The 15,960-nt window shown below is 37.4% G+C and overlaps 1 protein-coding gene across 2 annotated transcripts; it reads left to right on the top strand.

The window, feature by feature from the left end:
* The first annotated feature begins 586 nt into the window (after positions 1-586).
* On the top strand, positions 587-8,461 carry ARMC6 (armadillo repeat containing 6). 2 transcript variants are annotated; one of them, XM_072404626.1, is made up of 8 exons: positions 587-719; positions 1,728-1,876; positions 2,648-2,730; positions 3,208-3,778; positions 5,182-5,327; positions 5,856-5,987; positions 6,781-6,918; positions 7,194-8,461. In XM_072404626.1, the coding sequence occupies exons 2-8, from the start codon at positions 1,756-1,758 to the stop codon at positions 7,404-7,406; spliced, it is 1,404 nt and encodes a 467-aa protein (XP_072260727.1). In that variant the 5' UTR covers positions 587-719; positions 1,728-1,755; the 3' UTR covers positions 7,407-8,461. The 2 variants fall into 2 exon arrangements, with proteins under 2 accessions (XP_072260727.1, XP_072260728.1); XM_072404627.1 differs by lacking the exon at positions 587-719 and adding an exon at positions 954-1,339.
* The last annotated feature ends 7,499 nt before the right edge of the window (positions 8,462-15,960 follow it).

Raw genomic sequence — 15,960 nt, 5'->3', positions numbered from 1 at the left:
TTGGAGCAAATTGTACCAGGGATTTTTTGCCTTCCTCTGGACCAACTATGTCTTATAGGGTTTTATATCTGGAATATGTTTATTAGTGGTTGAACCTGATAGACATGTCTTTTTTCAATATGACTTAATATGTAACTATGTAACTTTTTAAATTTTTTCTATATGAATAAGCATTTCAATTTAAATTATACTTAGTAGTCTAATCACTATTTTGCTCTATGGGTATTTTTTTTTAACATTAAACAAAATTTTCAGATTTCTAATTTACAAGAAAATATAGAGGACTGTACTTGCATATAAAATATTTACTATTTCTGTTTGTTTTAATATTATATAACTATTACAGTCTTGACATAACCTTACTGATATTTTGATATGAATTCTCTTCTCTATGTTCCTATTATGATACTTTAAAAATAAAACAACAACAAAAAACACTTCTGTGCTACTGCATATAATTCTGCCTTAATATGCTGTACACGTGATTATTAAGGAGGCAGATCCAAAAAGAGGCTTGGGGTTTGCAAAGTCATGTGATCTATAGAGAACGAGGCTTGGCTTTTCAGGTCATGTGATCTATAGAGAGGCGCTGGAATGAGGCTTGGCTCTCACAAGGAAGGAGCACGGAAAGGGCCGTCTCAAGTGTGGAGGATTAAATGGTGATATCCCGAGTGCATTCACCCTAACGCTGGACTGCTCTCGAGGAGACTTGGGTATAGGTACTGTGACTTACTGCTGCAGGTTTATAAAGAAGAGAGCTCGTTAACTCCCTGTAGTGTTTTATATCATTACATGCCCTATGTGTCTATTATTAGAGAACAATGGGCTCACTTGCTGCCCATAGCAACCAGCCAACTGTCAGCTTTGTATTTGTAAAAGAATATACACATGTTAGTGATAGACAGGGATCTATACCCAGCAAACCCCTAAAAACCTCTAAAATGTAACCATGGAGCATTCTGAATGGCCACTTGTAGAAGAAATAATGAGCTGACAGATACATCAACATCAATTCACAAATCTGCAGGCATTCAATGTTTTATAGAAATGTTCAGGTGATGTATCTATTTATCTGATCAGTTTTTCTTCTTTTACTTTATTCTAGTGCAGAATTCCAGACACAGAGATTTTGCTCTGTTTTTTCTATGTGGTTTAATGTTACCTGGCCGTGCTAGGATCTCTTCTCAGTTTTTAAATTCATTATTTTTATTTCAGCATCAGAGTATAGCTCCTGTTGTGCCTCCCACCCCACCCGAAATCTAAGGACTGCAGCCAGCGTTAGTGATGTTTCTCCACCCCCTGTTCTCCTGGCATTAACAGAACACGTGTTGCTCTTCATGTAAGGACCCATTCATACCACTGTGCTACTGTGAAAGTGCACATTATATTTATGCCAGTTAGTGTGATTGGCACCTCAATTCACCTCCCAGCACAACAAGAGATAACACATTTAGATGAGTCAGCAGAATTTAATGCAGGAGCGATTTTTTTCATCCTTTACAGTAAACAAATGGCACATTTAGTGAATAGGCTGCGTTAAGCAGACCAATCACCATAATGCTTAACTTCCATATAGAGTAAAAATTTTTGGGATATTAAAGGGCAAGCTAAATATAAATTATTATATTATATATTTATATTATAAAACTATACATTTGAAAACCCCAGTAGGGAAATAATTTGCCATCTGTATTTTTACACTGTACCATTCTAATTTCATTTTCCAGATAGGACTAACAAAGTGGACATTTGAAAATGGCGTGCAAATGGATTACACAGGAAACTTTTGATGCTGTTGTGCAAGAAAATATGGTAGAGTTTGATCTGGAACCAGAAGAAGCTTTGAATGAAGCTATTCAACAGTTTGAATCTCAAGGTACCAGACAGCTGAAATATAACTTAGGATTTGCTCTGAAGTGTAAATTGTGTTCTTTGCATTCATTCCTTGCATCTGATTCTTTATATCTGTACTGACAAATGTGTATGATGTAAAAGTGAACCTGTCAATGTTAACTTTCAGTTTCTTTGCATATTCTTAACAAGCAGTAAATTAGCTTTAAACCAAGCCCTTGCTGATCTTTGTAGCTGCAGGCGTTATGGAGAAATTCACTTACCCGCCCCAATATTTAGATGTTCCAGTTATCTTCTGTTTGCAGTCCAATGTCCTTACAAAATGTTGTACTTACTATAAAATAATTTCCTCCATAGTTCATTTAGGGACATTGCAGGGACATGCTCATGAAGCCCTTGCAGCTTGGGAGTTCTTTTGTGTTCCGTGTGTTGTGAGTCGGAATACTTTTGAAATCCATTTCTTTCTTTCTGTACTGCTTTGCTACAACTAGCCCCAGGGTATAGCTACTGGCTTTTTACTTAAATATTACCTACTTACTTTACAACCCATTGCTGTGTCCTTCGAGCTACACTAGAGAAAATAATTTACCAGAAAACAAAAAAAAGTTTTTCTAAATACAGTAAAATTTTATGATCCTTAATCTTTATAACTTGGGGTTTTATTTATTTATTTATGTTTTTACTTCTGTTTAAAAATAAGTACCTAAAATGAATAAATGTTTTTAGTTTTGCATTACTACTCATGGACGAACCTGTTTCTGGTGTAACGCTGTAATGGCATCTTTTATTTGATTAGGTGTTGACTTGACTAATATAATTAAGGAAGTTCGGAAACAAAGTGATGAGAGTGAAGCTGCACAGGGCCATGACATTCTGCAGGTAAGTTTGTTTTTCTTCTGGAATATGGATGGACAGGCAAATGTCTCTTTGAGACTCTTTGCAGTAAATTTAATAAACCATGGTTGAGGCCAAATATAATTTTAGTGTGTGTTTTTTCTAAAAGACTGGGGAAGGATTAGAACTGTTGGGTTAATATCACTGTTTCCTTCATGGGGCGGTTCACTTCACTTTCTGTCCCATTGACAGAACGATAGAGAGACATGGTGGTGGATCGCCTCCTTTGCTGTAAGAATATTATAGATACATGTAGAAACCAAATAAATGAAAGCTTGGTGTGTTCATATATATATATGTGTGTGTGTGTGTGTGTGTGTGTATATATATGTATGTATGTATGTGTGTGTGTGTGTGTGTGTGTGTGTGTGTGTGTATATATATATATATATATATATATATATATATATATACACACACACACACACACATCTCCTATTTCTGTTTTTTTTTTTATTGCAGACATTGGAGTCCTTGAGACAGGCTGTGAATTCTGGTTCTGCAAGCGCTTTCTCTGAAATTCTTATCCAATTTGGGGATCAGTGCAAACAGGGCATGGGACATCGGTATCTAGCAGGGCAGAAGTCTGCATATCCAGTTGTTCTTGAAGCCTGGAAACTTTCAGAGGATGACAGGGAAGCACTACTGAATTCTCTGTATGCTATGTCATCCCTCACTGATGGACAGCCTGATTTGTTGGAAGGTGTTGGACAAACAATGTTAATTCATAATTTAGAGAAATATTCAAATGATGCTGAGGTGACCTTGATGGCAGTTCGTCTCACTCGCCACACGTGCCTGAAACATGAGCAGAATCGTCAAGACCTTGTTAAAGCAGGCATTTTACGACATATTACAGCAGCCATATCAAACCATGGAGCAGATACAGATGTGGTGCGTGAAGCTTGTTCAGCATTGAGAATTATGACCTTTGATGATGACATTAGAGTTCCCTTTGGACATGCACATGATCATGCAAAGATGATAGTTTTGGAGCATGGAGGGCTGAAACTGTTGATTGAAGCTGCGAAAGGTATGCATTGTAAATTGTCTTGTTTGTATTTCAGAATGAAAGAGGACTTTACTTAAATGTACTTAAACCTAGGATAAAAAAATTGAACACCTTTCAGCTTCACAATCATTAAATGTGTCGCTGCATTTCATGATTTCTCACCATACCACAAGGCAGGATGGGTTTAGATCTACAGAACACACCCCACTCTCTTCTATTTCAAACCTATATCCTTTTACATTATAGTGCTTGGAAATAGCTGGGAAATATTGATACTATTTGATAGCAGTCAGCACTGTAATAGATCAGCTTACAAAATTTCTGACATGATCCACAGGTTTCTGCACTTTTTAACAGACATAACTAAACGTTTGCACTTATGCAACCAATTTGTTTGCATGGACTGGCAGCACATCAGAACAAATTAAAAACGGAAATGCTCACTTTTTTCATCACAAGGGACAGCTGTGCATTGCAAGCAAAATGAATGGCACCATATTATACCTGTATATATTTTTTAATATTGCAGTGCTATGAATGGGTCCCAGGTAAATTTAAAGATTTGAAGCATTAGTTATAATTATTAGATCACTTCTGATGTCCAAGAATGTGACACCTATTCCTAAGTTGGTGCTTAATATTTCACAGTGGGGTGCTTGTTATATATTGTGAGTCTTATTTAGCATTCTCAGGGCAACCATTGTTTTGGTACATAAATATCAATCTAGGATATACCTGACGACGGCCATTAAAAAAAAAAAACTATTTACTTGTGTATTTACCTTTTGAACAGAGTGAGGTTTTAGTTTTTGAACTGAACCTTGCATAGGTAAATATCTAGTAAACCTAAAAATACTGTTTGTAAAAGGACTACCAACCTTTACAAATGTCTGTATTAAAACCATTGTCCCTGCAAAAAGAAGGGAGATTTTTGGTATTTGTTTATTATGTGTTACCTAACTCAAAGTTACTCAAAGTAACTTAAATTAAAAAAATGTAGGCATCTCTTCTGATGTCCAAGTATGTGACACCTATACCTAAGTTAGTGCTTAATATTTCACAGTGAGGTCTTGTTATATAAGGGCATTACCCAACATAGAAAAATCTGCTTGCAAGGTACAGAGGATATGGTTCTCTCAGTATCAGGCAAGGACTGTGGGGGATCCGGGTATTGAGAAGATTACTGATGAGATATTCATCTTCATCTCCTTCTCTACTGATTGTCTGCCCATAGGCAATCTTTATGCAACCAATTTGCACCTGCATGTTAATATGACTTGCCAGCAGAATACCAGTTCCACCTGTTTTGTCTGTGGTTTGTATTCTATTTCGTTAGGGATCTTGCTGCTGATGACTCCCTGGATTGGAGCTTTACCTGCAGTGAGTTGATTGCCTTTTGGATTAACTAATATCTTGTTTTTTAGCTTTTACAGATAACACTGGAGTACTAAGTGAATTGTGTGCTACTATTTCTCGCCTTTGTGTACGTAATGAGTTCTGTCAAGATGTTGTTGACCTGGGTGGTCTAAATTTCATGGTGGCCCTCCTAGCTGACTGCATCGACCGTCAGGTAATATTCGTCCATTATCTTATGCGATATAAACTAGCAGCTTCCAATGCAAATGAAAGGCACACTTTTGGTAAACCACTAAGGGCTGATAAATGTGTTTGTTCGGGCTGTTGCACTTTTTTGGGACATATCTTGAGATAGTTGTGACTATGTCAGATGATCAGAATAGAATAACTTAGAAAGTTTTCAGACCCCCCTATACTCTTAGCAAAAAATAAAGGGTTTTACCTTTTCCTTACTATATCCAAAAACAAAAAGCTATGTTTTTGCTTAAATTATTGTAAATATAATTATATATGACAGTGCTCAACCCAGAATTTTTTTTTAAGCCAGGTGGGAAGAAATTGTAGGTGGGTGGCAGCCCCTGTATTGTGACCAAACTCTTTAGTAACCACCCAAAAACAGCCAGGTGGGTGCTGAAAAGTGCCGGGTGGTGCACCCAGCTAAAAGGGCCTGAGGAGAACCCTGTATGAAATATCTATATAAATGACTATATTGTTTTTTTTTTCTCAATTATGTTTTTCTTAGGAGCTAGTAAAGCAGGTATTAAGTGCCATCAAGGCGATTGCTGGAAATGATGATGTGAAAGATGCAATAGTCAATTCTGGAGGGACAGATCTGATTGTTTTGGCGATGTCTCGACACTTCTCTAATGCTCAGGTAAAAATTAATAAAAAAAGATATAGATGTGTTCATAAGCAAGGGTACCAAAAAAGTGAACAAGAATCTGCTGATAACTTGCTATGATGATAACATCTATTGTGAAATCGCAGTGTAATCCAAAGCTGATTGCCTTTGTTTTATCATTTAATGTCTTTTACGTAACTTTTCTTTTTTCGAAGCCTGTGGGGATAAATCCCAGTATTCATGCAGTAGCTGCCAATAGCAGACCTAAACATGACCACTCTAAAAGCAGATCATCATTAGTAGTCCCCAACATCCAGAAAAAAAAGTTATGTATGTATATGCTTTGGACACATTCCTATCAAAAGCTTTGAAGTGGAGCCTAGTTAAAAAAAACAATAGGCTCCACTTCGAAGCTTTGGATAGGGGTGGGTGTGTTCATTCACTGCACGGGTACTGCTGAATTTAGTTGATAAGGAGGTCTAAATGAAAGTTATCAAAAGCAATATGCAGTAGATGTAATCAAATTTACATGTCTACTTGTGCATGAAAATCCCTCTACCCCCAATCCCTTTGCAAATGATAGTTCACAATTTTCTTAAAAAGAACTTTCTTAAGGTCGCTTGACTGTCAGCACATTATGTGCTCAGCATATTTGCACATTACGGCAGATTTAAGCGATGAAGTGCACCCCTCTAGTGCTGCAACAGCTCTGAAGATTATTTTCTTTACTTTTTGTGTACTGGAACTGACTAATGGTTTAGTGTTAACTTACACCTCGAACAAGAAAATAGGATGATTATATATATTTATTGCTTTCTCCCTGTAGATCTGTGAACAAGGATGTGCAGCTCTTGCTATGTTAGCCCTACGTAAGCCTGAGAACTGTAAAGTTATTATGGAAGGTGGCGGAGCATTAGCTGCTCTCCAGGCAATGAAGGTGCATCCTAATGATGCCAGCGTCCAGGTAACAGAACACATTTATACGGTATTAGCTGAAATATTTTTTTAATGTTTTTCAGAAGGTACAGTTTCAGTGTACATAAAATTCTACCTTCTTAAGTCCGTTTTGTGAATGAGTGACTTTGTGTTACTGAGAAAACAGTAAAAATATATATAAAGTTTTTTGAAGAATAGAAAATAAAAGCCTGTCAAGGGTTATAAAAACTCGCCACTTGTACAGTTTTTGTATTTTACTCGTTTTCATACATACATTTTAAAAATCTTTTTTTTTTTTTTCAGAAACATGCCTGTATGGTTATCCGGAACTTAGTGTCTCGTACCCAGGATTTCTCACAACCCATCTTGGAAATGGGAGCGGAGTCCCTAATTGTACAGGCTCGCAGCACTCACAAGGACTGTGATGATGTAGCCAAAGCAGCACTACGAGATCTTGGCTGCAAAGTAGAACTTCGAGAACTGTGGACTGGCCAGAAAGGCAGCTTAGTGCACTAAACTTAGTATGTTCTGTATCTGTAATAAACAAGTGCTGGCAGCCTTTAGGGACTATTATGACAACTTTCACAGGCCTTGCATAAACAAACTACATTGGAACAATGCTTATTAGCTTTTATTTATGTGTGCTTTTTTCTGTTTTGCAATGCACTGCATTTTTGATACTTTTGATTTTTTTTTGTCCTGTTTAAAGCATGAACTTATTTACTGAACACATATTGCCTTATCTGAATTTACTTGTTACAAATCAGTTAACATGGGCAGTATTAAACCTGCTTTATACACATTTGCCTTTTATGATGGGAAGTTGGTGCTTGAAATGAGAAGCCATGTTATATACAACCATGCAATATTTCTAATTATAGAAAATTGTCCTCTACATTAACAATCAGAATACTAATATAAACACATGCAGTATGTTTCATTAGGCTGTGTAAATCTCATGTTCTGTTCCTAGGTAAAAGTAACAAGTATGAACAGGGAAGAAGTAGTGTTAAATTTTGTGTATATATAAATTTATATTTAAAACAACTTTATTTGCATGTCCCAATGTGACCCAAGTGTTGATACACATTGCTGTGCATTATGTTGCCTAAATTAAAGTAAACATGGTTTGTAATAGAACCAGAATGCAATAGTTTGAATAGGCCCTACTGAAAATAATGTTAGCATGTTGCCACATGAAATTATGAAAAAAACAGTATAGTCAAGTACTTATAATTTAGCTATGAGGAGTAAAAAAATTGGAACTTGGAAGCTATTGGTAAAAATTTCATACAAGCAAGATGCAAGCTTTTAATATTCCTAAACAGAGGGTTCACAATAAATAGGAGTTTCCTTTTAGAATGCAACTTCAATTTAGACACTAACAGTTAATAAGGGTTAACTACTATATTACCTAATATGTGCTGGAAAAGAAGCTCCAATTGTAAATGGAGAAGGCTTTAAAGTTTGTGACTAAAGCAAAACAAAAGACTGCAAAATTTTCTTAGCTTAAAAATACTTGAGGTTAATATGCTTCTGGCACTGAACATTAATACAGATACTTTAATCAATCCATTGTTATGTCTGACTAGTTCCCTTATTTATTGGTAATTATACATTTCTTGCCAAATCGTTAAGTAATTAGCCTGCAAATCCACACATTACTTAGTAAGACCAAGTAGTATTTGTCATCTTTATGACACTTTACGATAGTGTGATTTGTTTCGTTTTTTTTTGTTTGTTTGTTTTTTTTTTTTGAGTGAGCAAAACTATAAGGTTCCTATTAGGCTTTTATCAGTCATTGATAAAAAAAAAAAAAAGGTGTTCAATTGAGGGTTAAAGGTGTTTCTTGCGTGTAAAATACACATAAGACTGGATTAGTAGATAGTGTACTGTTTGAATTTTTTTTGTTTAAGCAAATATTGCTCCTTGTCAGAAAATGTTTTTTTATAATGGAACATTTTAGTTATATGATGCCTTTCTCTATATTACTTGTAGAGCATCTAGAATATGTGCTTAGAGAATATCAACTAAAGGCTTCAAAACAGAAAGCCAAGATAAAATGCAGGTCATCACCTAACATGTATATGTAATTACTTGAAAAGGTTCTTTTGTTCCCTGGGAGAGCCTCTTAACCTAGATGCACTACGTATATTGATGACTCTGGCGCAGTATATTGCGTCGTACACCTTCCTCAGGAACTGCTTCCAGTGCAGGTAAGTAAAATTTTGGCTTACAATTGCACATTGGACCTCTAGGGGAAAGTTAATGACTGAAGTCGGCTCACATGCATTATGCATTGCAGTATGCATTTAGGAGGCTTCTAATACAGACAGAAAGTTTTTAAAAAAAGACACTTACAGACAACTTGTGTTGCCTGTTGTGTTGTCATAAAAAAGATGCCACTCCTATATGAGTACCTAATATCAGACACTACGCCATTTTTGCATATATTTAAAGTTGAGTAAATCTTTAGTGCAGTACACCAAACATGGGCATTCCTAACAGGCAAGCTCTACTTTGAGAAAAGACGGGCATGGCCTATGTCACCCAGTAAATTTTCAGACACCTCTTATCTTCTCACACATCATAAAGCATTGCTAACTATTTTTCTTTGAAATCTTGTGTTTTACAGACAGTTGTATGATATATGCAATAGTAATACTTTACATGTTTTTTCCTACGGGTGACGACCCATAATGCCTTAAAATGGTAAGAGACTGGCAGATGGAAAACAATATAATTATTCTTGCATATGGACTTTCACTACATTTTACTGTATAAAACATTATTTTGTAAGATACAGATAACAGATTCTTCTCTTTAAAATTTCTCATACTTCAGGTGAATATGCAATTGTGATATAGGCACCACATTAGTCAAATATAAATGGGCCCCTCTATTAGCTAGGGGCTCCACCAATGCAGGAAGATAGCAAGGAGCATAGCTGGGTGGGTATACATGCATGGTTGGTAGGCTATGGGTATACACTGTCACATGGAAAAAAAAAGCAAACCAGCAATATCTCTTTATATTTGCAGCTGGTGTGAATCATAGTCAGATATTTGAGTTGATTTATTTTTAAAAAATTGCTGTTCACTTCAATCATCCAATCATCTGGCAATAAAAACAATTCATTTTCCTTCCATTGCACGCAAGCCATTATATACAAGCTAGTATTGAAACATTGACAACTTAAGCTCAGCCTTTTTATCCCACACACTGTTCATGCAACTACACATTAGCAGTACCTTGCAGAATACATTAACAAAGGACATGCATCAAGGACATACAAGTCCATAAAGTTTACTAAACTAATGCAGAAAAGAAATACATTTTCAGGGGAAACAAGGAAAATGAGCATTTATCTATGTGATGTTTAAGTTAAATATTTTACACAGCATATTACCATTATACATGTTGTTGTATACCCAAGTAATATGGTTTAACTGCTAAATATTTGGACAAAGACAACTTTTTTCTAATTTTGGTTCTGTACATTACCACAATTAAATTTTAAATGAAACAACTCAGTTGTACTGCAGACTTTCAGCTTTAATTTAGTGGGTTGAACAAACAGATTGCATAAAAATGTGAGGAACTAAAGCCTTTTTTAATCATCATTTCATTTCAGGGGCTCAAAAGTTATTGGACAAATTAAAAAGCTGAAAATAAAATGTTCATTCCTAATACTTGGTTGAAAACCCTTTAATGGCAATGATAGCCTGTAGTCTTGAACTCATGGACATCACCAGATGCTGGGTTTCCTCCTTTGTAATGCTCTGCCAGGCCTTTACTGCAGCGGCTTTCAGTTGCTGTTTGTGGGCCTTTCTGTCCGAAGATTAGTCTTCAACAAGTAAAATGCATGCTCAATTGGGTTCAGATCAGGTGACTGACTTGGCCATTCAAGAATATTCCACTTCTTTGCTTTAATAAACTCCTGGGTTGCTTTGGCTGTATGTTTTGGGTCATTGTCCATCTGTATTATGAAACCCCTCCCGCACTCCCTGGGTTGATAAGAACAGCCCGGGGAGCGTGGGAACCTGTGGTCACAGCTGATTGGAGGCACGCAAGTGCCTCCAATCAGCTGTGACTGCAGGCGAACTCTAGATGAACTCTCAATGGAGTTTCTCCATTGAGAGATCATCTGAGTTCAGTCTTGCGGTCACAGCTGATTGGAGGCACATGAGTGCTTCCAATCAGCTGTGACTCCAGATGAACTCTAAATGGAGTTTCTCCATTGGGAGTTTATCTGAGTTCAGTTCCCACAGTTACCGGGCTGATAAGTACAGCCTAGTAACTGTAAGAACCTGCGGTCACAGCTGATTGGAGGCACGCGAGTGCTTCCAATCAGCTGTGACTGCAGGCGAACTCTTAATGGAGTTTGACCAGAACATGACCTCGTGGCGAATCACAAGGCCGTTCTCGCTTACATGTTCTGTAAGTGAGAAAGGCCCGATTCGCTGCAAGATCAAAATTTTGCTCACTCATCCCAAATCATCATATGCTAACCCATCTAAAAAAAGTGTCCAAGACTGAAATGTGATTTAATATCTCATATTGTTTGTTTTAATACACCTGAAATATATTCAGTTTATTTCATTGTTCAGTTATCTGCAGCTTTTGCAGATATTTAATTGGCTGATGTTCACTGTTTGTTATACTTTTGGGTAGCCAGACTGTGCCTAAAAATATGAAATTTAAATGGACTTTTTCAGATTATATCTAAGTACCCTACGCTTTTTATGCAATCAAATAAAACATCTTTAAAATGAAAAAAATCTAAAATGTGCAGCTTTCATACCACTCAAAAAGATCACAAATCATGTCCCCCACATGCAGATAACATGCCCTGATTATTAAAGCCATCATTGCCCCTCTTACTGCATAAGCGGATATTTTGTTCAATGCATTCTAATGTTTTGTTATTGATGTAGAATACAAATAAGGAGAAAATAAATATATACAGACCCCCCCATTGACAGATCTTACCACGGGTACCCAGTGCAGACTCCCAGTGACAGACCACTAGGTCTGTCACCTGTCGTGCAGGAAATCGCTCCAGCCAGAGACTCCAGAAACACCGGCCTGCCACCACTGATTGTAAATGCCAGGCAGCTTTTTATGACTTGAAGTAATGCTTTACATTCTGTTGCAGTATGTGTTTCTTTTGTTACCACAATATCAATATCTGTCAGTTGTTACATGACTTTATTATATGACTTTCATTTTCGGGAATGAGGTTACAGCAGAAGCCTCGCACTCCATCCCCACCTCCCCTGAGATTGCAAGATGGATTTATACAATAGTTCTCAACCTGGGGTATGCTTAAACCTGGGGGTAGGTTGGTGCCAGGGGGTATCTCAAGAGCTGCTTCAAACATGGTTGATTATGAATCCATACCCCAGGATGCAATTGTTGAACAGTGGACACAGCATATAGTGAATGCCCAAATTGCTTTCCTCATGATTTAGTTCCAAGGTTGGATAAACCAATAGCTGAAGAAATGTTATTGGATGAGACATGGTTGCCATGGAGCTGACTTAAGGTCTAATAGACTGACATGCTTTTGTCTTTGGCCTCACACTTTATGTGTTCATGATTTTGTATTGCTGGAAATTTTACGTGGGAAAGATGAAAGCATAAGACAGACTAGTTTTTTTAATAACTTGTAGTGATGTGGGCAGAAAGAAGAGCACAGAGAATGGAAATATTTAGGTGCTGAAAACAACCAAAACATATATTTTTATTGTTGAGAACATATGTGCAGAATGTCTAATTATAGGAAACAGTTTTTGCAGGCATTTGCAAACACCTGTGTAGGTGTTTTAGGTATTTGTAATGCCTTGCACACTCTTTTATAAAAACTGCATGGGGTAATGCCCCCCTAATGTTACAGATAGACCATCCAGTAGGCTTGGGACCTTCCTGGGTAGTAAAATTTTTATATAAAATTTTCAACATTGATTGTTTCATTAATGTGTGTGTGTCACAAGAATGCAGTGCTACCACATATGCACTGATGCATACACTGTGGTGTTAACATACCCTTAGATCACAAAATCTCAAATTTTGTCTTATTTCAGCAAGTTGGAAGTGTGAATGCCACCATTTCCCACATTCCCTTAATATTTGACAATGTTCTTGTTATTTTACTTCCACATTGTCAGTGTTGCTATTTTGTTATTTCTTTTTTGTCGTAGTTCGTAAGCACAACTATAACCTTGTTTGCAATCATATACCGTATGGTCCTTATTTTGAAATTTTATTTTTCCACTAGATGGCAGATGCAGCTTTAAATAATTTTATTTTATAAAGAAGGTGTGGTCATTTTAAAGTACATGGAAAAAAAAAGGTGAGACGCTAGCCTCACTACAGTAAGTGGTTTGAGGGTGTGCAGAAGCAGTGACCACACCACAACCTCACCAACATTCTGAATAGCCTAAGCTTTTTTTAAACTGTTAATTTACATAATTTGTAATATTATGCACTGTATGGAAATGAATTATGCGTGGACTTCTCTCCACTTGAACGACTATGCTCCTTATTAGGCTCAGAACCTTGCTGGATAGAAAATGGGACAGTAAGTGAGTTTGTCCCACTCCTATTTGTAAATGGTCCACTGGAATCTGGTTTACCAAAGAGGGAAAGAGAAAACACATAAAGCCCTCTTCAAGTTTTGGCCAAAACCAGATCTTTGCCTGCCCCCCACAATGACAAATGCCAGAGAGCTTATTGGAATCTGAAAGTTCCTTAGGTATCTGCCCCCTCATCTTAGGGAATGAGTACAGGGCTACATAGTACACCTACCTAACCCATTCCCAGTACAGATAAAGCTGTCCTAGAAATAAAGACGCAGCACAAAGGTAAAGTCACGGCAGAGTCCAGTGATGTCTAAATCGGACATCACCATGATCCATTCAGTGCCAACTGTCCCTGCAGCACCATTTTTTGCAACTGATTTTTTTGACCAGCACCCTTTGCCATGTTCTAGAAAATTGTTTAATTCTTAGTCCTAAAAGAAAAGTTTTTGTTCAGATGCATATTTGTTTATCCCTATAGTCAACTCTTCTTAAAGTGAAACTAAAGTTAAACACTAAAAAAATGTGACAGGTTCTGTATTACAGGACCAAGTAGGTCCCTACTGCAAAATCACAAGTTAAGGTGCGTACACACTTCCAATTTTTATCGTTCCAATCGAACGACGAACGATCGATTGGGCAAAAAATCGTTGGTAAAAAAGTAACCAACGACGCCGACGAACGAGGAAAGTCGCTGGAAACGAACGACCGGACCGACGGATCGGATTGGACGACGATCGTTGAACATCGTTCGTGTGTACGGTCGTTCGTTGATCGTCCATGTTCAGAGCATGCGTGATGAACGAACGTCCGTTCACTTTACTGTCATGCACATAGTTCCTCTGTCGCTCAAACGATCGTATCTATTGTGTGTACAATATCTATGAACGATCGTGTCGTTAACTCTATGTGCAGGATCGGTGCTATACGATCGTTCATATATATCGTGCATGAACGTTCGTCGTTCGTTTTCCAACGATAATAATTGGAAGTGTGTATGTAGCTTTACTTGTCAGTTAACAATTTTAAAATAAACTCATTTCTCTTTGTCTCATCAGACATCTTTACCCACTCATCTTCCAGGTTCAGGATCTCGAGTGGTCCTACACTAAGCTCTGCATATGAACAGACAGGTAAGTTTGTTTTACTGCAGAAGAGACATTGTCTGTCTTATCTGTTCACAATTCTTTGTATGTTGTAAGTTTTGTTCCACTTTAACACCAGCTAACATTTAAAGGAGTTTGGGGTATAGCTGTATTTTTGACCAATGTTTACTTTTCTTGATTTTGACAGATGCATTTTTCATTAAAATCAAAAGAAGAGTATATAAATGTGAACACACCTTGTACTGCATATTGACCGGAATCCACATCAAAACATGTTAACATGTATTTCAATAGAGTGTGTTAACAGTCCACAACTGTGCAATGGTTTGATACTTGTTGCTGGTTTCTTGATGGGCCACTGGCAACAGTGGCATGAAAACACATATTAGGGGGCTCATATAGATCGGGGCCCCAGTTTTTTTTAAGTGCCACAGAACCACCCCTTTCATTCTTAACCACCTAGGAGATCAAGAATGAATGAGAGTGCAGAGCCTCCTGGGATACCTACGTCACACATCCCATGTCCTGATGGAAGAAGCCTCCCGACGGATAGACTGATCTGCGGCTTGAAGGTATGATCTGCCTTAAAGTGGAAGTAAACCCAAAACAAAAAAAACTCACACCTACCTTCAATCCCGCAGAGCAGTTGATCCGTTGTGAGGTTTCTTCCATCGGGTCCCCCTTATGGGTTCTTCTACCTATGTCCCCCGAAGCAGCCGTGAGATCGGCTGATGTAGATTAGGAAAAAACTTGCTGATCTCACTGCACATATGTGAGATTGGTAATTTTTTTTTTTTTTTACGAAAGGTCTCCTGGGCATGCCTGAAACGCTCGGGCATACGCAGAAGGAGCAACCAAGAGCTTCCCAGGATGCGTGATGTAGGTATCCCCAGAGGCTCTGCACTCAATCGCCTAAGGGGGTGGTGCTGCACCTTTTTTTTTGTTTAAGAAAAAAAAGTGTTGCACTTAAAAAAACACAAACACAATTTTTTCTTTAAATAAAAAAGTTGTCTACCCTTTTATGTAAAGTGAAATTCTGAGTTTAGGTAGCTTTAATGAACATGCATTTGATGATACACATGTATCTATGCACCATACAGATCTAAATGGGCTCCAGGCATGAAAATGAACAAGTGATTACAATGAATTAAGATCCTGCTGCTAGTATTAATGGTACAGTAAAATAAACCTGACATTCCACAGTGACCTTTCTGCAGTCATGTGCACCAATCAGCAGCATGCACAAAGATGTATATCGGAATGTATATGACCCACGTGTCCTCATCTGTACACTACACTTACTTGCAGCTTCTCCTGTCACCTTTCACCCTATTTCTAACACCCTCTGATCACCCTTCCCCCTAAACACCAGCCACATGGGAC

The sequence above is a fragment of the Pyxicephalus adspersus genome, chromosome 3, assembly GCF_032062135.1.
Source record: "Pyxicephalus adspersus chromosome 3, UCB_Pads_2.0, whole genome shotgun sequence".
In the NCBI taxonomy this organism is placed as follows: domain Eukaryota; kingdom Metazoa; phylum Chordata; class Amphibia; order Anura; family Pyxicephalidae; genus Pyxicephalus; species Pyxicephalus adspersus.
This window is presented reverse-complemented; position numbering and strand designations above follow the sequence as displayed.